The sequence below is a fragment of the Anopheles moucheti genome, chromosome 3 (genome assembly GCF_943734755.1).
Source record: "Anopheles moucheti chromosome 3, idAnoMoucSN_F20_07, whole genome shotgun sequence".
NCBI classification, from domain to species: Eukaryota; Metazoa; Arthropoda; class Insecta; order Diptera; family Culicidae; genus Anopheles; species Anopheles moucheti.
In genome coordinates, this window is record NC_069141.1 from 80,826,506 (window position 1) to 80,849,398 (window position 22,893).

The following is a 22,893-nucleotide window of genomic DNA, read 5'->3' on the forward strand; positions in this document are numbered from 1 at the left end:
GTACGTTCGCGCCACACCACACCGGGGCCCCATCGTTTGGGGCGCGGTTGGGCAAGTGAACGACCGGACAACGAAGCTCAACCGTTGGTCAGTTCTGCCCCCGCTGACTGCTCAGGGCCGGGTGTTTTCCGCTTTCCTTCTTCTTTTTGCTCTGTTTCATCGAAACACACGCGGGAAGCTCGATGGCCACCAACACGGCTGGGAAAATGGTCTCTAACAAGCAGCTGTATGACCGGCTACCCTCACAACTACAACCACGGCAACGCAATGTTGTGAGGTGGAGGAAAATGGTGAAATCAATCTTTGCCCGTTTCGTTGTGTTGGTATCGGGGCGCGCGCGAAAACTAACTCGCAAGAAGGTCGATCAACCGTACCGTCCCACCCACAACCAACCGGACCCCTGCCCTGTCGGTGTGGGTGAGTCTGCCTGGATATTGAATCGTTTTGTGTGAAACGGCGGAATTTGTTTCCTACCCATCCGGCCGGTTCTTGTGCGGGGACGCTATGTAAACAGTGTGTGTGGAGTGTAAAAGATTCGCCACCGAATCGAACCATTTTGCAATAAAACCGCCGTACTTGGTGGACGATGGGCCTTCCCATTTTGTTTCTTTTTTTTTTTTTTTTTGGTTGAGAAAATGCAATAGCATTTGCCGAGCCAATCGATGAGAATGGAAACCATATTTTGCTGCTAAGAACGGAAAAGATCCACATTCGGAGAGAGAGTGTACGTTTGATGATATGGAGTATCATTTACAACAAAAAAGTGAGTTGAATATTGTTTTCTAAATAATATGTGAAGTATGTGCTATATTAAAATTAAAAATTCATTATAGACAAATTTTCTAATAAAGAAAAAAGAAAATAAATTCTTTAATAACTTGTCAAACTCTCAATAACTAAAAAAAAAAATAGTAATCCAGAAAGTTAATATCTCTAGAATATCAACTCTTCAATTTCTTCCAAGTTTACTAAAAGAAACAATTTATTTACAACTTTTGTAAGTTGTTTTGCCATACGCTTACTTCAGTGTTGGGCACTTGAGAGTTGAAGAGACAATTTGCGTTGTGTGAGCGTCCCTTGTGTCCGATGTGCAATAGGTGCAGGAAGTGCACACGTGTATCACCATTATTCTAGTTAATGGTTCACTCTTTGTACGGTAACTAGCACCAGGAGTTCGTTTGAAGATCGTTTATGCAGCGCTCTGCAACATCTGCCATAACCAGACCTCGGGACGTTGTTTGTTGTTACAGCAGAACACACACACACAACAACGACACCACAACAAAAAAAACAACAACACATTCCCAGGCAATTAAAGTGATGATTATTGCGCTGAGACATTTGCGCTGCGACCGGTAGTGATGGGTTTTGTTGACGCCAACATGTGACACAATCACCACACCGCATGCTTCTGGTGCGGCCTCTGGTTTGGTGGTGGTGAACGCATATGATTACATCGTGCAACATCATCTAGCAGCTGATTCCGACAACATTCCGGACGGTGTTGTGTGTACATAAATTCAAACGCAAACAGACACGCGCGCACAAAAACACCCAACACAACACAAAGCAATGGCTACGTTGATGAGGCAGCTCTCGACGCTTGGACGCGACTGGCACAGTCGGCCTGCACACAGTCTGTTGTTAGAACTTGTACCGAACGCAAGGAAGCGGTCGCGAGCGTGATGTTCTTACCCGTCGTTTTGATAACGTTATCTACGCTTTTGCACAGTGCCACCGCCGGTAAGCAAAGACATTACGAAAACACACATAATGTAGCGACATTCACTGTAAGTGCGAATCCACCGCCGCACACCAGGGTCGTGTCTAATTTATTTTAATCTAGTCGCCTGAGCCTGGATTATGCTGCGGGGCCAAATTATTAATCAATTCCACCACCCGGGAGGACAACTCCCCCGGTAGGGTTTTGTTAAACAAGCGTGCTTACATGCGTGCGCGTTCCGGAAGCGCGTTCACTTGTCGACATCAGAAACATTGACATTTGCGGACCAATTTGCACGTGCCGGCACATGCACTGTTGCGATACTAATTCGGCCTGGCAATTTGCAGGATGTCGCGTGTACTTGAACGGGAATCTCACTCAACAGCATGCGCCACTGCTGTTGAAGCAAACCGGATCCGGTAATCAGTACCAGCTTCTGCAGCCTTCCGGTCCGTTCTTCGAGTGGCGCCGATCGGAGACGGTGGTGGTTGGATGCTCACCGACCAAAAACACACTCTCCAACAGTAAGTAAGGTTAGGCGCGAATACTCCATCAACAGAAAAAGTCATTTGTGCTCTCAATTAAGCTGGAGCTGATCGGGAAGTCATCTCATGCATCGACAACCTGGAATTCAGTATTGAAGGATCTTCAAAGCGCACCGCTTTTAGTGATATCAGCTGCAGTTCGGCTGTTTCCGGAGCGATTGAACCCTTGAACAAGTCGTGCGCAAACGGATCGGGACAGCTCTACGACATTGGGTTCACCATTAACGGTGTGCCATTCATCAAGTATTTTCAGGTGTGCTACAACTCTGCAAAATCGTCCACTATTTACAGTGAACATCAAATTCTTGGCAAAGCGATCAGTCGTAAGTATTAATCAGCCAATTTAACGTCGAAAAGCGATTGAATTCATGCTGAATCTCGCCCCATTTCAGATCCACAAATCAACAACAATCGACCGGCGTTCAAGTTGGGCGGAATAACAACAACCGTACGCTTAGCATCTGTGTACACACAACGTCAGCAGCAGGAACGATTCACTGCGCTACTTGGATCAGCTGAGCAAGCGAACAAATACATTAACTCGACGTCATTTTTAGCCAAAGGGCATCTTACACCCGATGCCGACGCAGTTCTTGATAGCTGGGCGGGCGCTACCTACTTCTTTATAAATGCTGCCCCGGAATGGCAGGTAAGACAGCCAGGTCGGGCTCGACATCTTAAAAGGCCTGCCCCGAAACCACCGTAATTCGCATGACCTTGACTCGGGTCGAACTTGTTTTACGATCGTGTTCACTATTTCCCTATTGCAGGCCGTTAATGGTGGCAACTGGTTGCGTGTGGAGAATGCAGCTCGCAAAGTGGCTGCACAGCTGAACGACACCGTGCAGGTGTACAGCGGTGTGTACGACATTCTTCGGCTGCCCGACAGGAACGGTCGTCCGGTAGCGCTGAGCTTGGGCGATGATGGTTCGGTTGAAGTGCCCAAGTGGCTGTGGAAGGTGATAGTTCATCCACCGACCGGCCAGGGCATTGTGCTGATCTCGCTGAACAATCCGTTCGCCACCAGGGCCGAAAGTTTGTGCGATGACATTTGCTCACAGTACGGATGGTATCAGAAAGAGTTTAAGGATTTACGGAAGGGTTATACGCATTGTTGCAGTGTGGCTGAGGCACAGAAAGCAATCAAGCTCATATCCACAACCATCAAAGCTAACAAGGTGCTTGTGCTAACGTAAAAGTAATTTTTAATTGTAAGTTGATTAACTTTAACAATCTCCAGACACACGAGTCAATAATAATTCTCCCACGTTATTTGGTTGTGAATCCGCGACCATTTTGATTATCCGAAATTTGAGACATATCTTCAATGAAGATTCGTTCAAAGTCCAAATGAATTGTTGAGCCATGTTTTATCCCCTCTTCGTCTTCAGTCAGGAAACAGTAATCGAGTTAAAGTCCAGTCATTATATTTATACTTAAATTATAGATCAGTAAAGTCTAAGGATCAAACAGCAGCTTTTTTTAATTTAAATTGTCGTTGAGCTTTAGCTACATAAATATTCAAGAAGAATGGAACACAAACATGAGTCTCACACAAAGTGCTATTAACTACACTCTTTTGTTTCGTTTAATTGATTTTTGATAATGTAAAATAGCGATTTTAATCATCTTTTGATAAGCCATAATAGTTGGACGCTTTCCCGGCGTCGCTTCCCGATGTTGAAGGCCTTTCGGCGTTAGTGTTCGTGAGTTTACGCATCCCGTTTACGCAATCAGCATCAGTCATCTCGCACACGCATACCAAACACTACCGGCCACCGCTTTACGACGCACGCACTACTTACCACAGATTGCCGTTCCATTACTTACACACCGCACGCACTTACACATTACCACACGCACACCTGCTCGCGTTGAGCTTGCACCCACGCAATGCGACCGCGTGCTGTATAAAACTATGATTTTAATCGAGGACCCGCCACTAAACAACACTCAACTGCACATTCTGAACTAAACACTATAAAACTGCACCAAGAAACTGCACTTCACCACTTCACGATCGATCGAACGATCGACGCGGAACGGACGCGACAAGGGACGCGTTTAATCACTGCTGCTGCTGCTGCACAATGTGCTCCTTGTGCTAGTGCTGCGTTTTACGATCAAAACGTACGGGGACTACGCACGAAGATTGACGAAGTGGTGCTTACCGAACCCTGGCTTGACCCGAGCTTGCCCTCTCACGCGGTGGAGGAGCGTTGATTGCATGCTCTCACTCTCTGACGTCACGGGAATTGCGTACGGAGCATAGATCGCTTGAGCTTACATGCGTTGTTACGTGGTTCGGCAATATTCTTCTTTTTATTGTTATATCCCCCGCTCGGCTTGCCGCCCGTCAATTTGACGGTAACGGAAGGTGTAGCGCTTCGCGTCATACCTATAATGTTGCGCATAATCTGTATCGACGCTGCAATAGGATCTGCTAGATTAGGATGCGATAGGATCGCATCGATGCGTCATTGGTCTTGAGCGCGATTGACCAGCTTAAACTTTCCTATACTCCCGGACCTGACGGGATCGCGCCATCTATTTTCAAACGCTGCGCCACCGCTGTCGCACCCATTTTTTGTGAATCGTTGCTACTAGGTGTTTATGCTGCCTGCTGGAAAAGCTCGTGGTTGGCCCCTTATTTACAAAAAGGGTGATAAATCCAACGCATACAATTATCGTGGCATTACATCGCTTTGCGCGTATTTGAGTAAGCTCTAAGTAAGCTTGAGCTTGAGTAAGTATTTGAGAAAGTATTTGAGCTCCTGGTGTATGAACCGCTTCTCGTTGCTGCCTTGTACACCAAAGCGGTGTCCGGGACTTTGGAGTGCTCCTTGATGCTAAGTTGAGCTTCCACGACCAGCTTGAGCACATATCCACTAAGGGCAACCAGCTAATTGGCCTGCTGAAGAAGTTGGCGCGCGATATTACTGATCCGGTCTGATGAATAACTGCTGTCCGGCCTCAACATCTACGCTCCGGCAAGAACGCTTCGTGCCAGGCCGTTACTTGACGTAGAGGAACGTCGTAGTCGTTTTGGTTACTCTGATCCATGTTGTTGTCCATATGTCGAGAGTTGAACGCTATTTGTGATCGTTTTTAACCTGACTATATTTATATTTAAGCTTCAAAGGGGCCATATGAGGCTCATTAAGTAAACTAGCAATTAACAATTAACAATAACAATATGTTTATTCAATCGATTGTTTCTCATTTCGGTAAGCAACTATTAACATTTATATAAACTATACTCGGAACTGCAAACAAACCAGCTTCACTTATAACAACTTCTAACAACTCCCTCATGCTTTTTACCCCCCATCGGAATGGTCCATTACTCACCATACAATCTACATCTCATCTTTCTTATCATTTTCCTTTCCCCAACCCTCCATGATTACAATACCCTAGCGGATGTTAGGGGCCAGCACCGTTCCGGCCAAAACTCTCGAGAGATCACATCAAAACGGCGCCCTCCGAAAGGATCGTAAACCGGGTACCTATTCATAATATCACTTCAATACGGGAAATTTCAAAATCAGACAACAGCCACAAAATTTACATTCAAATTAGCTGCGGTCCCAAACGGGAGTTGGGATAAAGTTTACGCAAGCAAAAATAAAATATGCGTCAAGGTTTGTATTTTTATTTCCATTCGTGTTTGGTCCTTTTTTCCATGGCCCCCAGTTCGTGCACTTTCGCTCTCGCTTGCTCTACTCCTTGGGTGTTTTTTGTATGTCGTTGCCGTATTTTAGCATTCAGTGGCCGCGTCTCAACAGTATGGCAGTCTTCGCAGTTTTGCTGTCCTGCCCAGCTGTTTTCCAGCTTTTATCGTGCTGACGCGAAAGCCTGCTTTTCTGCAGTTACTGCAGCAGGCAGTTGGCTTCGAACTTGATAAGGAACTCTACAGTGTTGGACAGCTTTTTCGACTGGTGAGGAAAGCAGCAAGATGATGCACGATGAAACAGTAGTGGCAAAGAAGAATTTTACTTCAAATTGTTTTCTTTTTTTATGTTTCCTTTTCGTCTACCCTTAGCTAAACCCCATAAAACAACCACAAAGAGCAAATAATCGATTTAGTTCTTGATTTTCTATTCGACAGATACAGTCAGAAGGGTCTGCTAAGGAGCTTCAACAAAATAAATCTTGCGTTTGGAAAGATTGTCAAGGCTACTTTGATGTATTTTTGTTGAAGACAAACCTTAATTTTGACGTCGAAAAATAAAAGAACTTCCACAAAACAGGTAGAAACTAGTACAATGAACATTCCTCCATGAACACTTGATTGACTAAGCTCCGACACCGTCCGACACACCATCATAACGCCATAAAAATATAAACATCTCATCCAATATGCTTCAGATACGCATAAAATACTACCAAACCGGTAGTTTATATAATCGCATTTAACAGACGTACCATACACAGCCACCGCTTCAGCTAAACAGTACACTCGAGCGAAAATCATCATAACTATCCGCGGCGAGCAAACGACGGCAAGCGGCGATAGCCCAAGCGTCAGGAAAACGTGCACCGGAATCCTCGACTCATGACGAAGACAGCATTTCCGGGCGCTCAACAGAAGGGAATGGTTTTTCGATTCACCATGATAGGAAACCGGTTGTCCGCTTGCAGCCAAGCCGCGCCGCGCGGTATTCGGATTGGTGTTGTTGCCTCGTGCAACTAAACAACGTTCCCCCAACGCTCAACGCGGTACGAGACGCACGGGAATGCAGGGAGCGAGGGATGAAATAAATCACGATAAGAAAAGAAAGAACCAAAGGATGAATGCAGAGCCGGGTGGGGAGGAAAAAAAACAGCATACTACCAACAGGACTAAGCGATGAACATAGTGCTGCCGGAGAAAATTTATATTCCTACATTTATATTATCTCGCCCCAGTTGCGAAGCATAATGACTCCACCGGGCGATGACGATGACAATGACAGTGACGATGATGAAAACGAATGCCAGTCAAGGCACCGAGGCCTCCGACTCTGTCAGTCGGAAACACGAGTCGACTGTGGAAGACGACACAAAACAGCAAACAAAAAAGGAAACAAGGACAACGAACCCGTCGCATCCTCCGGTGGGTGGGGGTTCCTATTCACGCCCGGTGCAAAAAATGGGAACTTTCAGGCACATCAAGCTTACTTACCCTATGTAAAGTGGTTAACATCGATCTAATGTACCACACATGATCGTTGCTTGAGTACACGCTGGGTGAAAATTGGAACATTTACTCACGGAATGCTTGCGCCACCTGATACACCTCACAGTGGCAAAACAGATATTTGAACCGCAACAATGGAAGAGAATGGAATTTAAATGATGGGGAAAAAATCGCAACCTCCTAGCTGGTTGCAGATTTACGATCACGAAACGGTTAAAAAATTTCCATCCGCAAAACCACTGCAAATGGAAATCAATTTCCACGCGGCCCACGAAGGATATTCCCAGTGGAGCATTTTCCGAGAAAAACCGTTATCATCGAGCATTTGACTTAATTGCCTTAAACGGTGCGTTTTGCTTTTGAAAAGCTGAACATGACGCTAAGAAGCGGCAACCTTTCGCTCGCCTTCTTTCGCAAGCCGCGTTCCGCGCGTGTAATTGTTTCTTGCCGTTCCGACAACGACTGCCAGCTCCGGTAAATCTGTTTGAAGTGCCCGAGCATAATTTATAGCACGTACCATCGATAAATAACTCACCGTATCTCGTACGCTTATACTAACACGATCATTGTTCCGTTTTGCTTCGTTAGGAGTTGGCGCTTCCTCCGGCCGCTTCATATCGCACGTCTTAGTCGGGTTAGTGCGGATGCATGGAATGTGTCCCCGGGCAGCGGAGATGGCAGCGAGTACAGATCATCGATTGGGAGGATTTATTGTGTGCCTTTTGTGCCACTTGCATTTCTCCACGATGTGCTTAATGATTATGGGAATTGAGGATTGCCTGATGGGAAATTCGAGCAAAAACTTCAGAATAGAATCATCTATTTTCCAAACTGTAGTCGAAAAAAGAGGCAATTTTTTAAGAAAATTGCATTTAAAATAAAACACAAACCTAGTAATCCCTTTCATTATACAGTGTTAGTGAAATGATTCCTTTTTCCGAGGGATACGATTTACGCCGCTTCTGTAGCAGCTCCCAAACGACTCACGTGCAGTCGTTTACGGTGAAACTCTATCACATGTAATATACGACCGATAAAAAGCAGCAAACTTTTATGATGTGTGCTATTTACATCAGTCGAAGGGCTGGGTGGGTGGTTTTTTGTTTGTTGTTGTACATCTCGGTCAATATGCCACACGCGCGCTCGTTCGGAGATCCTTTGTTCTCGGCGTGTCTTTGTCAGCTTCGCTCAGCTGCTTGCCGTTTTGCAAGGTACGGTGTAACAAATGGCACGATCTAGCATCCATCCAGCATACAGCCAGTGCACGGGGCGTGTGCAAATGGGGATACGCTTATCGTCCGTGTATTTCCTGCTAGGATCTGATAATTTTTCTATAATCTAAAAACCCGGAACGTAAAATATGCATAGCGGTGAAGTTTTCCCGCCTCGAAGCACTGCTCACACCCGGGTCCCACCCCAGGTGTTGGGTGGTGGTTTTTCTCACTCTCTCTCTCTCTCTCTCTCTCTCTCTCTCTCTCTCTCTCTCTCTCTCTCTCTCTCTCTCTCTCTCTCTCTCTTTCTCACCCATTTCCTTCTCGTAAGGATTCGTTTTTTTTTGCCGTCCTCCTACCAAACTACCACTTTACTCGGACATGGCGCGTTCATTTGCACGGTGGCGGCTCGGTTTCGTTGTGCTGCCGTTGGTTTGGTTTATGGTTGCACACCTCGTCAACCCGGGGATCAATTTCCAAAACCCTGCCCGTTGTGCACGGGCACGAAACACGGCACTACTGGGCACGAAAAACCATCGACGGAACAGCGCGCATCAACCTTTCACCATTCCATTTCGAGACCGCCGACCGGAGATCCCTTCGGCCCGCTTCATTATATTCGTTCGCTGCCCTTTCCCGTCCGCCTGTTTCGCGCTAGTTTCATTTTCTGTTTCTCGATTTTTCTTCTCCCCCCGCCGTTAGTTTCTCCGATCACAGCGGGACTCGTAAGCCACGGGGTACGTTATTTATCTCACAACTTGTGAGTGAGTGAGTGTGTGTGTGTTAGGGGTTTTCCGTAACCACTTCTGTCAGTGTGTCCTCCTCGGGTTTGGCCCAGTTTACCTCTTGTGCTTACATCACTGTGTCTTGCAAGGTTGATAAAAGATCAGCCAAATAAGGACCACTTTTGCGATTGAAATCGCTTCGGTTGATGCGCAAAAAAAATCCGGCTTCCTCCGGCCAGCAAACTGACGTGGTATGCGGGGCGATGAATGTATTCAACGGTCCGTCGGGGCTGCTTCCGAAAACCGGGCAAAGCCCCGGGACGATAGATGACGTAAGATCTTGGTGGAAATTAAATTTTCATGCCTCACTTACACGGCGGGAATGACTTTTCAGTGCGAACCGACAACAACCCCGGCACAACCAGCCACTATCCTTCCACACACACACACATACACCCAGCATGGAGTCTTCAGGAGTTATTCGCTACGAGTTTTTAGGCGTCTCCAACTGTGAGCACCGGTAACACCTCCACACCGGGGCATCCGGGCATCAGCAAAGAAGCGTAATCATGATCCTACCTGTACATATCCATCTCACAACCCGTGATGATGATGATGATGATGATGATGATGATGATGTGTGAATGTGGCTCTACTGGCGTACGGTGGAGGGCGGACAAATTCATTTCCTTCATCCGATGCTGTTCGACGCTGCTCGAAACACACGCTGCGGTCTTTACTGGCTCAGTCGCTGGCTCATCAACATGGCTTGAGCCCGGGTGTCCTGGCAAACGACACAGCCGGCTACGAATGAACCGGTTACACCCGGAGGACAGCAACTCCGTCTCTTGTCTCTTGTGCCTAGCATCATACCACTCCGAGCTGCGAGTCGTTGCCATGTACCTTCCCGTTGCAAAAGGTGTGATGTGAAAAATGTGATAAATATAAGCTGACTGCTATTGATATCGATCGGTTGCAGCGCCCGGCGAAAGGCCTGGCGAGTTAATTAATCCAGCCTAAAAGTCATAATGAAAATTCCACATACCAGCACCGGCCGCCTGTGTGCTCCGTGGGACGGTGAGGGAATTTTTGCCATCTTCTCCCTTTTTTTTAAATCACACCTTAAAGCTCACATGGGTGAATCGGGTTTCTATCGGGCATTGTTTCATTGATTTTGTAGAAATATTTTTAAAAATTATATTTTGAAGATGTCTTTGACATGTTATTAAGAATTTCTAATTAAGATAGAATTTAAAACTTATAAAAATAAAACAATAAAAATATTTTAAATAACGAATACTCCATTCGAATCGTCACACCATCAATAATAAAGTAAAGGAAGCAAAATATGTCTCAGTTTAAAGAAGGATTGCTGGAAAATTTCTCTCAAACAAATGAAATTTACAGCCTGCTTTAAGATTTCAGACAACGTTTGCCTTTTCTCCTTGCTCTCCTAACTCTTAAATAGAACCAGACCCGTTACAGGAACCATCCCCATTCGCCATTCAAAACATGCTGACGCCAATCATTGGCAAGATGATACGTCTTAATCATGTTTATACTTTCCCCCTGGAACTATTCTTCATCCCATCACCCACAGCCTTACGGGGTACACGTGCTGGGGGGCAGATCTTGCGTAAGAAACGCAAGACTCGTTTCTTCCGCCCGGGCACCGAGCGGTAAACAAAGATTTGCTTATGAATATCAATATTTGTTTGCTGGACGACTCTACCCGGCCGCAGTGTCGGGGAACCGGGATCTTCATCAAAGTTGAGCTGATATTAATTATAAAGTGGACCGTTGTCTATCGCTACGCCTCGACCAAAAGGCGGATGGTGCCGGTAGGCTTCAACTTCAAGTATTCATGACTTGATTAATGCTTGCGGGTAGTGCGACCACTGTGACCGACCTATTTTAAGCATTCAACGTATGGTGTTTTATTGGTCGTAAAGCTTTGATTGAAACAATTTGTTTAAACGTAGCTTAGACCGGGGAAATTTAGCTTTATGATTAATCATTGATACATGGTTTTAATGATTGGATTACTACATTGTCCAATTGAGTAAAGAATTCAAAAGCACCTTCGTAAACATTAGCTCTTCCTTGCCCATATTCATTCCAAATGCTATGAAAACGAACAAACTGAACATGTTTCAACTGCTTAATTTTCTCTGCTGCACCCGAAAAACCCTCGTTCCCGCGGCTCGAGGAAATCCTGCACCAAACCCCATAAGCATCGATTGTGGTACTCCATTAACGAAACCATCAATAAGCCACACCCGTGCGATTGGTATCGAACAGCTTCATTTTCGATTTCGACAAACCGACCACTTATAGCGACCGACCGGTCATGTCGTAAGCTACCGTGTCCCGTAGCTCCCACGAAACTTATCCCACCAGAAAGCGCTTACCTAGCGAAAACCTCTCAATTAGCACCTTTTCTTCGCCGACCCGACTCGTGCGCCAGTCGATAACAAATTTAAGGCCTCTAATCAGTTTGAGCGAACAAATCGATCGGAAATCTCGATAACGAGTTAACCTACTTCGCGCAATCATCCATCCGCCCGGTCTGATGGTTTCGGTCTGCTGGGGACCGGACCAGGGTGGAATGAAAAGGGGACCGAGACGAGGTGATTGGCGAACAATCCCATCTCGCACCGGGGAGTGAAAGGATTGCCGGCGACATTTATCGTGGATACTCAATCAAGATAGGCAAAATGAATCGCTAATGAAACGCTAATGCACTTTGACGTCCGGTGACGTCGGTGTTGCGGCTGCCGGGGGCCCAGCTACCCGCCCGGTAAGCTGGATTCGCGCAAATGGGATGCTTGTATAAATTGTGTAATTTATTGTTATTACAAACCGTTGCCGGCGGGCCATTTTGGCGGGTGCTCTAAAACAAACCAATTAGTCCGGGCGCTTCCGAACGGCGGTGGTGCACATTCGAGCATGAGCCGCCCAGGGGTCGGCGTTGCGGGATGGTTGCTGCGTGGGGGTGTAAAATTGATTTTATTTCCTTCTACGGTTCGATTGGGGCTTTCCATCGGTGGGGGAGGGAACAATACGGTTGGGCCAGGGCCGACACTTTCTTTTTCCCACCGATTGGATGACTCATTGGTTTCTTGCCTTCTTTATCGATTTGCTGAATCCTGTATCCAGAGCTTTTACGGAGCTCAGCCGTTTGCAGTTGGTGGTTTGGTTAGAGGCGGCTAGTGCTTTTTAAATGTCATTATGACTTGAACATTTTCCTTTCCTTTGGCCATTCGTTTTCCATTAATAGTTATTTTTAAGGGGAAAAAATGCACACAAATTTTCACCAACACGAATAAAGATTATATACGGAACAGGCTAAATAAACAGAAATTAAATTATTAGCTAATAACTAATAGCCGGCTACAACTATTCCCATTTAGTATTTTAATCATTTCTAAATATTTTGTTAAAGACCTCTTCAGACTTTCTACTTGTTGAACTTTTTTTCTATTAAATACCATATCCGCAATTTCTGTGTCCTCCCTATCGGCACAGTAAGCTCTATTAGCCGCACTAGTGGGAGCAAAACCCCGACCGCCGTATGTGAACGTGGAAAGCTTCGTAAAAATCCGAGCAGTGAATTGGACCTGCCAGTAGTTAGGTGACGTCGTGGGATACAAATCTTTTTCTCCCCGGAGGGTGTTAACACGGTGGGATTTGGTAAAATTGATAAAAATGATTCGAATAAATTTTTAATGCGAATATAGTGTTCGTGCTGGTCAGCCAATTGAGCTGTCTTTCTGTCTACTTTTTGGTGATCGGAATGGTTTCGTTGTTAGGTACCAGCAATGGTTTATTTTATTCTTACATTTCTTTAGTGGGTGTATTTATAGAGCTGTAGTTTAGATTACAGAAGAAGATTGTATTAATAACTTTTCCTTCAGTGGACTGTCCAGTCATTCTGGATTTCTCACGATTACGCGAAGAATTATTAATAATTTCGAATAAAACAATGCCGAACGAATTTATATTTTTATATATACTATAAATAATTATCCACACAGAACAGACTGACATTATCACTTGAATTTGATTTTAACTTAAAAGGTACAATCACAACGGGTAGCGAGTGGTCTAGGCTAAGAAGCCATCGAAAGGTGCCCGTCAAAATCGTCATAATAATTATTATAGTTTTTCTTTTTACAATCCAACAATTTACGAAACAATTGTCTGTATTACTCAGAGTTCTGAGCAAATTCTTCATACCGCACCTCGACGTACTGAAAAACCTTACGCGTATATCAAGTCACCTTTTCTTTAGGTTTGTGATTTATTTATAAAAAAAATTTAATTGAAGTACGTCGAAATTTTTTAACTAAGAGATGAAACGAAGCGATTCCTGAAGAAATGTACCAACAATTTTAAGCCCAAAAAACTAATTTTATATCTCATTAATTTATTGCTTACAAACAGAAAGCTCCACAACATGTACAACACGATCCAACGTCCAAATGAACTATGCAATAATCCTGCATTCGGAAGCAACATCTTAGCCTTTACCCAACCACCAAAAAGCTCCTCCACCACCGAAAGGGATTTTATCGATTTGAAACGTTTCCCACCGGCAAGTCAACCGCTCGCAACACGATAAAAAAGGGATTTTGGAATTTCCCAACGACACGGTACACGGTAACAAAATCTATCGAAACAATTGTACCAAATTGTACGACCGTTGTGTGTGAGTGTGTGTGTGTGTGTGCGAGAGTTGACATGAATAGATTCGAAGGTTTTTCTCGGTCAACTGCAAAACAACGTAGAACGAAATCAAACAAGAGCGCAAAACAAGCCGTCCCCACCGCCAGCAGCACCTAAAAAGGATGAGTTCCCGGTAAGCCCTTGCTCACGATCACGATCCGAAACCCCGATCCGAATGATGGTTCTAGGCCTGGCCCTAGAATCTGTCGGTGCACCTTCACCTGGGCCTGGGCGTCTACCGTGCTACATGTGTGCTTGCTGAGCGGTGGGAAAGGGGAAGAGGCTTCCGTACAGCTTTACGTGTCAAACCAGCCGCAAACCAGCAACACCGCAAACCGGGCTCCGGGCGAACGCCAGCCCAAACGCTGCTACACCCGGAACGTTCGTCTTAATGATGGTGTCAATGTTTTGTTAAATTTATTCAGACAACGAAATTCGAAACACTAGCGCTGCTCTGCTAAGTCGCATGCAGCCCCGAAGTTGCAAAAACCATGAGTGCTTTAACTTCTCCGATGACGCCTTCGTCTTCGACGGTATCCGGCATCCAAAAGCGGACTGGGGCGCGAGGAGGGAGCTTTTATTTATTGACGTTTCATTTTCTTACGCAAATACTCGAGCAAAAGCTTTTCCCATGTCAGGGTGCCGGGCGTGCTACCGCCGAGCCAATTTTATGCCTCTGCCAGCGCCGGGGTGACATCGTCGTACTTATGGAAATACATGATGTACAAACACACAGTGCACAGTCGGCTGGTGTTGCTTCGAACCAATCAAGCAGTTTCATTTGGGGACATTCGAGTGTTTCCCTGCTTTATTGTCATTCCAAATTGAACGTACTCCCGAGATGGGCGGGACGAGCAACCCGGGACGAGATCTCGGAACCGGTGCCGTCAAGGCATGTCAAGGTGCGTAAGAAAAATAAATATTATTCTTGCGAATGAGTTCAGACAGCCGTGGCTATGACAAATTGTTAACAAATAGATACGCTCGAGCAATTGGAGTTGGAAGTTAGGTGTGTGTGTGTGAAGAACATGTTCCATGTACACCAAAGGGCACTCCACCCACCCTGTTTAGTGATAAGAAATTTGTGTTTTATTCCATCTCATCAGCTTTTTCTTGCCAAGGGGGATGCTTCCAAGACAACTCCATTCGGTCGGGAGTGGCCTCTCCCGGGTTGCACTACTCGGGTGACCTTCAAGCGTATCCTGCAAATCGGCCACATAAAGTATACGCTTGAGCGTCGAAGGTGAGCAGCACTGCTACTGGGTGTGCTACCGGATACAATCGATATTCGCCCATGCCGCACGAAACGCCACACCCCGACCGATCCGGGGGCGATTCTCGAACGGAACGGAAGCAACATTCTCACATATGTACACGATGATATTGATTGGAGCCAAATTTATGATGTAACATAATCATTTTTTTTCGCTTCCTATTCCCATCACATCACGAGCGCTTTGCCACGTTTGCCGGCATTTGCCGAGCATTGAAAGCAAATCTGTTCAAATTTCTTTCGATTGAAAACGGTTCCGAACGCAAAACTGCCCGGGCCGCAAGTGAAGGAAGTGCGCGGAACACGCGCGCAGCAGGCGGGCTGACAACCCGCCTGCAAAAGAAGAAGCAAAAAAAAAAAGGAAGCTCCGTCCTACACAAAGTCGTACGTTGGGTACGTTCCGTTTCGGGGATCGTTTTATTTTCACTTAAATTTTACTCCGCTCCAGTGAAGAAAGCATCGACCCTGCTGCCTGCCCTTTTGGGGGATGCTCGGTTATTTATTTTCCCGTTGCTCGGCAAGTAATTTTTACATCTCCACAAGATTGAAATGCTGGGCAACCAATTGAGGTGGCTTGAAGTGGTTTGCCGGCGCTTGGGCCGTTGTATGAGCAGCCCAGCCTGGGATCAGCTTTAAACTGTGCTGAAAAGGGTTGTTAAGCGTCTGCCGTATGTAAAGTGAAAATATTGATTTTTGGAATTGTGTTTTACTGTGCAGCGGCGGTGGTGGCAGCTACATTTCTCATAGAGCATTAAATTCTGCTCAATTTGATGTATGAAGCTGTGCGTAGTCCTGGGGAATATTTTCGTACAAGCCTGTTTTTAAATTTATGTATCCAATATTCCTTCTAAAATAACGCAGTGTGGACAAATGTTCTGGTCGAACTACATGGCGATACAATAATAAAATATATTATCCATTGATAATGTGTATTTTATTGAAAATTAAACATTTCAACCATATCCAAGTGAATTGAGTATTATGCCAATTGGAGGAAATTAAAGCTGGAGGAATATTGTTAACCCAATAACCTTATCTTTCACATTCCTCGTTGAAGCCTCGGAGCTTAAATTCAAGCATAATACATCAAAACGACTTACAAATAGCATTTAAAAATAACCGAACTTATCCGAAAAAAGGTAAATTACCAAAAGAAAATGCCTTGAGAATTCCTTGCACTTACTTCAGTCCAAAAGAGGCTCTCATTATGGCAATAACTCGTGGGGCTATATCACATAACTAATTAGAATTGTTTTTTCCAATCATTCTTTCTTAAAGGACAAGAATAAAATGTAACAATTAAGAATGTTAATACCTTAAAACACCTTGGAATAATACATTAGGCAGCAAAACTTGAAACCCAGGCTATTGATTTCTATTTCCTTCTTACATTCGTATTGGAACACCACATAATCACACGTTATTAAACTTCTCTAATGTTTGTATAAGCAATTAAGACAACTTCAATTTACAGATTAGGACCTTAATTATTGACGAAATGGAAATGGCAAATTAAAACAAAACATTAAGCAAAAAACTGCTTCGAAATTCTCGAACCGAACTAGACTTCTCAACGAACTGTTTTGCAAATGCTCAAACGCTAGCGCAACATGGGACACGATATTCGCAGCCGTTCCCTCAACAGGCAGCACAAGGTCCGTTAACAATGAATGAAGCCGCACGTGATTTTTGTTATTTCTGCTAACGTGACTTTATAAGTTTATCACAACACACACACAAATGACGGAACGCGCGACTGTTGCCTAGCGCTCCTTATCCCGTACCCGTATCCCGGCTCAAGGATGTGCAAGGTGTTCGGTCAGGCCAGTGTGGCCCCAGAACCGAACCCTTGCATCATCGAACCGGCTTGGGCCTGGGGCCAGACCCCGTTCTGCGAAGAACGCTCGTAATGCAACTGTTGCAACTAGAGCCGGCCTGATCATGGCATCGGTTGGTGCAATTGGCATGCAAACTATTGTCAGCTCGAACACCACGTACGGTTCGGTTATGTATGTACACAGCACCGTGCCCGGGTGGCCGGTTCTATCTGTTGGGCCCTGTGCGATGCAGCCCTCGTTTGCACCTTTATTGCGCCCGATGCCGAAGCCCCACCAAAGAGCGGCTGTGTTGTTTGTTTGCTTGCCTTGTGTCTTGTGGATTGTGGCGCCAAAGCGAAACGGGTGAAGATTTATACTTTCGGGATCTTGTGATAATACTTAAGCCCACTGCTGGAGTCGAAGCGAAAGCGAACCTGCTTAAAGCGGGTTATCGGTACGCTAAGACGCTGCTCATGCCAGACCGAGCAGGCACAGTTGGGCTTAAAGAGGAGATAGTTTTTTCATCCTTCTACCAGCAAGCCAAACGATATCCGAGGATTACGTTCTTAATACATTCTCAAAAGGGGGAAAAAAGGAACGGCTCGACTGCGATTATTAAACGTTTTCAAAACTCGTTTAATACAGGAAAAGCTTAAGCTTTATCTCTCACAACACGATCATTAAAAGGGCTTCTGCATATTGAACATGCTTTTTTTATAATTCCTTTGATTAAATTTACATAAATTACCCGTGTATTTGGGCTGCGCATTTGATGCATCTCGCAATTGAACGAAAGTTTTGCTGCAATTTCCTAGCTTCCCACACCGATCTTAAAGCTAGAACTGACCTCATTTGCTACTTCAAACCTCCCAAGCGATACACCAAACGAGAAGAAGGATGAGGGCGGGAAAAACACACCCTAACGATGCACAGCCTAACAAATGGCAGCCTGTCGTTTCTGGTTTGAACCGGGCCTGTCCAGGAGTTGCGATAGCGAGGACATCCCCCGGACAGATCGGTGGAAACTATCGGCAACTACGCCACCGCACCGGCGAAGATGAGGAAAAACTTCATCAGCTGGTTTGTTTGTTTTTTTTCCCTCTTCTCTCTTTTTCTTCCATTTGCTTCTTCCTGTAGTTTTCCACCCTCTTACCACTCGTTTACCTAGGCCCAAAGCTAAGGCAGGTGACAGATATCTGTTAGTACGGATAAAACACTATCATCCCTTGGCGTTGGCAGGCTACAGGCCAGCTGACAAGATGAACGTCCTACGTCGTGCCATTCCAGGCCGCCTTTCACACTTTCACCGGGGCCAGGAATTGAGGAAAAGCTTGCTAGAGAACCAACAGTCGGTGTAGAGCCAGTAGCAAATCAAGCATTACCGAGTTATGGAGCCACGAAGACGAAGGCTTCAAAGGCGAGCCGAGCAAAATGGAAAAGAAAAATGAGCCCGCAAATGAATGGGCAGGCAGAAAGAGGAGAGAAAAAAAAAGTAAAACAGAACCTGAAAATACGTAAAATGAGAGCATATACTAATGACCGCACACATATATATATATATATATATATATATATATAGGAACGAATCCTTCACAGCCGTGGCTCGTTGTCCCTTCTTAGGCTAGGCCAGAAAGAAGTGACGCTTCGGGACGGAAAACGGGCCGGCCGTCACCCCGAGAGGGGGTGAGTGTTTTGATGACTGTATGTGTGTGCATGCATGGGTCGTTAGCTTAGCGGGTAGAACACCCCCCCCCCCCCACCCCCAATAGGCACAAGGGGTAGGCTGGAGTGGCGCAAACACACGGTTTGTGCGCGGTGGAGGGAAAAAGGCACATTAGAGTGGAGAGATGGATTTTCTCTCATTTTCCCCACTCGCGTGTCGGCCCGTCGGTTCAAAGTCGCGGGCGCGACTAAACGTGCATGTGTGTATGTGTGAGTGTGTCGGTGTGTGTATGTGTGTATTTATTCTGGTCCTCCAGCACCGTGCTCTTAGCTCACAGACCCTCGCTCATATATAACGCTGGGAAAAACCTTTCCAAATGCTCCTGCCCCCGACGGAGGACACACGATGTGGGGAGGGTGGTAGGGGTGAGGCCGAAAACGAAGGCCTCGTCTATCCATCTCCTTCAATCGTCTCGGCAAACGCCTTACGGTACGTACAATTTAGCACACTCAAACCGTCTGCTTACACTGGGCAAAAAAAAAGCAAACCGTTGGCAAACCGTGGGTGGATTCCTCACGGTGTTCCACGGGGTGTGTATGTATGCGGTTTTGGTTTCAGCATGAGCGAAAAAAAAACAGAAAGAAATATCGTCCCGAAAGCGCTCTAGGTTTTATATTTATCAATAATTTAAAGAGCGATATATCGCGGCAAAAAGGAAGACTGTAAAACTCGGGAAGGAACTGACGAACTGAACTCCTAAACCTCGGAGTGCGCCCCATTTCGGCAAACAAGGCCAAGCCAAATTGAAGTGCAAGTGATTTTGGATTGTTCACTTTCGCTTAAGGGTACGGTGGAAACATTCATTTCGTCGCCCCTTTCGTCACTTTAAAGAGTAGAAACTTGCGCGAAATGGTTGGCGAATTTTAAAGGTAATGAGCTTAACGGAATTACGGGAGGAATTGTACGGATTTTTCGATGGGCTTTTTGCGTACACCTTTAACGGGTGGAGGATACCCGCTTCACTTACCTAACATGTATGCAGTGTGCTTTGGATGATCTCGAAACGCAATAAAATGATTCTACCCGGCACTAGCAAAAATTTGCGAAATGTCGATCACACAACACTTGGACGTTGTCGATTTTCTTTTTATCTATTTGCAGCGGCTTCGGATCTCTTGAAAGCCGGTTGCCTCTTTGGGGGTTATTGCACAGCACTAGTGCGCGATCTGCATCGGCAGAAAATTTCCCTCACACTTTCCGTGCACTTTCCTTTGGCCACCTTATGCCACACTCGGAGCCGTCAGTTGCATCCACTTCCCGGTTACCGGCGGAGTGCTTGTGTGCCGATAGAGCAACTGTTGGCCAAGAACAAACGAAATCGAAACGCGAAACACGGCCGGCAGCCACCGCTCACGCTCACTCGTCGTGCCGATGACTTTTATGATTTGCCGGAAAATATCATCAATATTTTCCACCACACTTGGCAATATGTGCTCGCGGCAATATCACTTCGCACTTGGTTGTTTTCCACTCACACACACACACACAAACCCCACACACACGCGCACACAGACACAGCCACAGCTCACACAATCACACAGCACAACATGGCGTTGTGGCCCCCGGCGGCCTTAACACCTCAACCGTCGACCCCGTGGGTAGGTTTTGCTCCCAAAATGCTCAACAAAAATGCATACACCGCTCGCGCTCACTTGTGCACATATAAACACACACGCGCACAGACGAATACAAGCACACGAACCCGGCTACTAGATGCTGTACGGTGGACGCGATTTCGGTCGGTGAATAATATTTCTCACATCCACAGCATGCAAAAAGCAAGCAAACAACCGGATCACGATCAGCAAGACTTCCCTACCCTTAGCAGGCCGAAGCTGTAAGCAACACTTCCCACCGGCGGCAGTACACACGGAAAACACACAACGGAAAAACCAAAACTCAAACAATAATGCACCAAATAATCGCGATAAAACGGGCCACTTACACCGACAATCGTTAAGCATAAAACGCGGCGAAACAACACGGCAGACACACACACACACAGAGAGACACACCACTAAACACTCCGCGGGGCCGCGACAAGTATCACAACGCGCGCGACGACCAACCCGTCGTTTTCTTCACACGTGCACTTTAAAATTCCGGAATTTTCCGGCTGCTGATGGGGTCGACCAGTGATGATATTGTTATTGTGCGGAACTATTATTAGAACCGACCGGGTCGGCCCGACGGAATCCGGTAATGTAATGTATCTGCACTGGAGGCCGGAGTTGTCCGGGCACTAGTCACGTCCTCCTTCCGGGTTTGGGATGGGGGGGAGGGTCGATTTAAATTTTACCGAACCGAAAATACCGACGAGATCAGCATTCGCAAGTGGAAATTCCGATATGTGAGAAGATGTGAAGGTTTTGGCACTGATGCGAGGCTACCCACGCACGCTGGAAGGCTGCCGGAGAGTATCGTGTTACTTCCCTTACCGGCCACAACACACAGACACACCGATATCACAAATATTTCCTATCACCGTTGTTCGAACCACACCGTCTCTTGCCTTCACGCGGTACGGTACGCGGGAAGCACAAAGCTCATTCCGCCACGCGCTGGACAGTGGATGTCTTTCGCTCTACCTTGTTCTCCTCCCGGTTCCCTTCTCAGCGGTGGTTCCTTTTACTTTTTATCCACAGGGCAAAATCGATTTCGGGAAGCGAGACGCGATAATGGGCACGGATGGAAACCACCAACAACCGCGTCCTGGAAGCACGGACGAGTAAGAGAGCGAGAAAAAAAATCACACTCACACACACACACACACACCCGGAAAACTCGGAAAATCAATGTTCACATCAAAACGGGATTGCACTCGCGCGTCTTCGCGCGCTTGCTGGTTACGATTTTTCTTTGCCAAACGACAAAACCGAAAGCACTTTAATGTGTGTGCTTGTATGCTGGGGGGGTCTGTTTACGGAACGATTTCCGGCGTTTTTCGCGCAAAAGGCTTTTTCTTTCTCTTCGGTCACGGTCACGCGGTGGAAAATTCGTTCGGTGTTCTAAATGTTCCCAAAACGTTCCACCCGCTTCCAACGCGAATAACAATCGCCCCGGATGATAACAATCAGCTCGCGATGCGTGGGATGGGATGGGGCCGCAAGTTTTATGCGTGTTTTTTTGTTTTTTGTAATATTATATCCGCTCGTAAATTAGCGCGCTATCGCACTTGTGCACTTGCTTGCTGCTGTTTCACGGCCTACTTAGCCCGGTTCTCTTCCCAACTACGGGGTGAAGCAAAAACTAATGGGCACTCAATTTTGAATATGTTGATGCGTTTTGATTTATCCTCCTTCCAACTCTGCGGTGGAACTCTGCCGATTGGGGGGGGGCTATTTCCCAAAATTCGTCCTGTCTCTATTGCCTAGTGCCGGCGAACGGGATGAACGGCGTGATATCTACGGACTGGTCCACTCACACACACACACACACACGACTCAAGGGAGGGCGGCGGTTTGGGCTATTTGGGTGGCACCAAAATACAACAACAGATTAAGCGAAACGCAAAACGGAAATAGTTAGGCACTTTTTTGATGTGATGGTTGCGGTTCTCCTGCTCAGTTTTGCGCGGGGCTTTGTTTGCTTTGTTTTGGTTGCGCTTTTTCCCGTTTGCTTTTTGTTTTTCGTTCTGCCGATAGTGACCTTGTGTTTGCTGCTAGCTCGCTAATGCTAATTTTGTAATGCTTCTCCACGAGCCGTGCGGATCGGAAGTTACCTTCCCTCCCCTGGTTACTACACGGCCGGAATGAGCGTAAAAGCGTTGTACCGCGCGGCGAAATGGGGTGTCGGGGTGGGTAGAGTGTGTTTCACTTTCACTAAACAACAGCTGCACACCTTTGCTGGCCGCACGTTTAGCTTACGCATTAAACACACGAACCGGTCACCTGTGCCCGAGCACGCCGATAGCCGTTTTAAAGTCACGCGCGGGAGCGACGGAAAAAAAGAAGCACAAATGCACAC

At 46.2% G+C, this 22,893-nt stretch overlaps 2 protein-coding genes across 9 annotated transcripts in view; one reads left to right on the forward strand and one right to left on the reverse strand.

Annotated features, from left to right (window-relative positions):
- Nucleotides 1-20,677, reverse strand: part of LOC128305387 (CUGBP Elav-like family member 4) — a 326,349-nt gene extending 305,672 nt beyond the window's left edge. For 3 of the 8 annotated variants that reach the window (XM_053042805.1, XM_053042804.1, XM_053042798.1), the window contains exon 1: nucleotides 19,895-20,677. In XM_053042805.1, the coding sequence (XP_052898765.1) occupies nucleotides 19,895-19,901 (7 nt within the window). In that variant the 5' untranslated portion in view covers nucleotides 19,902-20,677. The remainder of the gene's footprint in view (nucleotides 1-19,894) is intronic. The other 5 variants (XM_053042812.1, XM_053042807.1, XM_053042806.1 and 2 more) reach the window with 2 other exon arrangements.
- On the forward strand, nucleotides 1,657-3,502 carry LOC128305389 (uncharacterized). The gene is made up of 5 exons (XM_053042813.1): nucleotides 1,657-1,743; nucleotides 2,071-2,247; nucleotides 2,310-2,591; nucleotides 2,661-2,917; nucleotides 3,039-3,502. Exons 1-5 carry the CDS (start codon nucleotides 1,686-1,688, stop codon nucleotides 3,462-3,464), a joined length of 1,200 nt encoding a protein of 399 aa, XP_052898773.1. The 5' UTR covers nucleotides 1,657-1,685; the 3' UTR covers nucleotides 3,465-3,502.
- Nucleotides 20,678-22,893: the final 2,216 nt, after the last annotated feature.

What these genes read in the sequence shown, in the direction of transcription:
- LOC128305389 (XM_053042813.1), top strand. Translation starts at nt 1,686, where the DNA reads ATGTTCTTACCCGTCGTTTTGATAACGTTATCTACGCTTTTGCACAGT. An exon ending in TTTGCACAGTGCCACCGCCG is followed by an intron (nt 1,744 to 2,070) that starts GTAAGCAAAGAC and finishes GGCAATTTGCAG; the next exon opens with GATGTCGCGTGTACTTGAAC. An exon ending in TCTTGGCAAAGCGATCAGTC is followed by an intron (nt 2,592 to 2,660) that starts GTAAGTATTAAT and finishes GCCCCATTTCAG; the next exon opens with ATCCACAAATCAACAACAAT.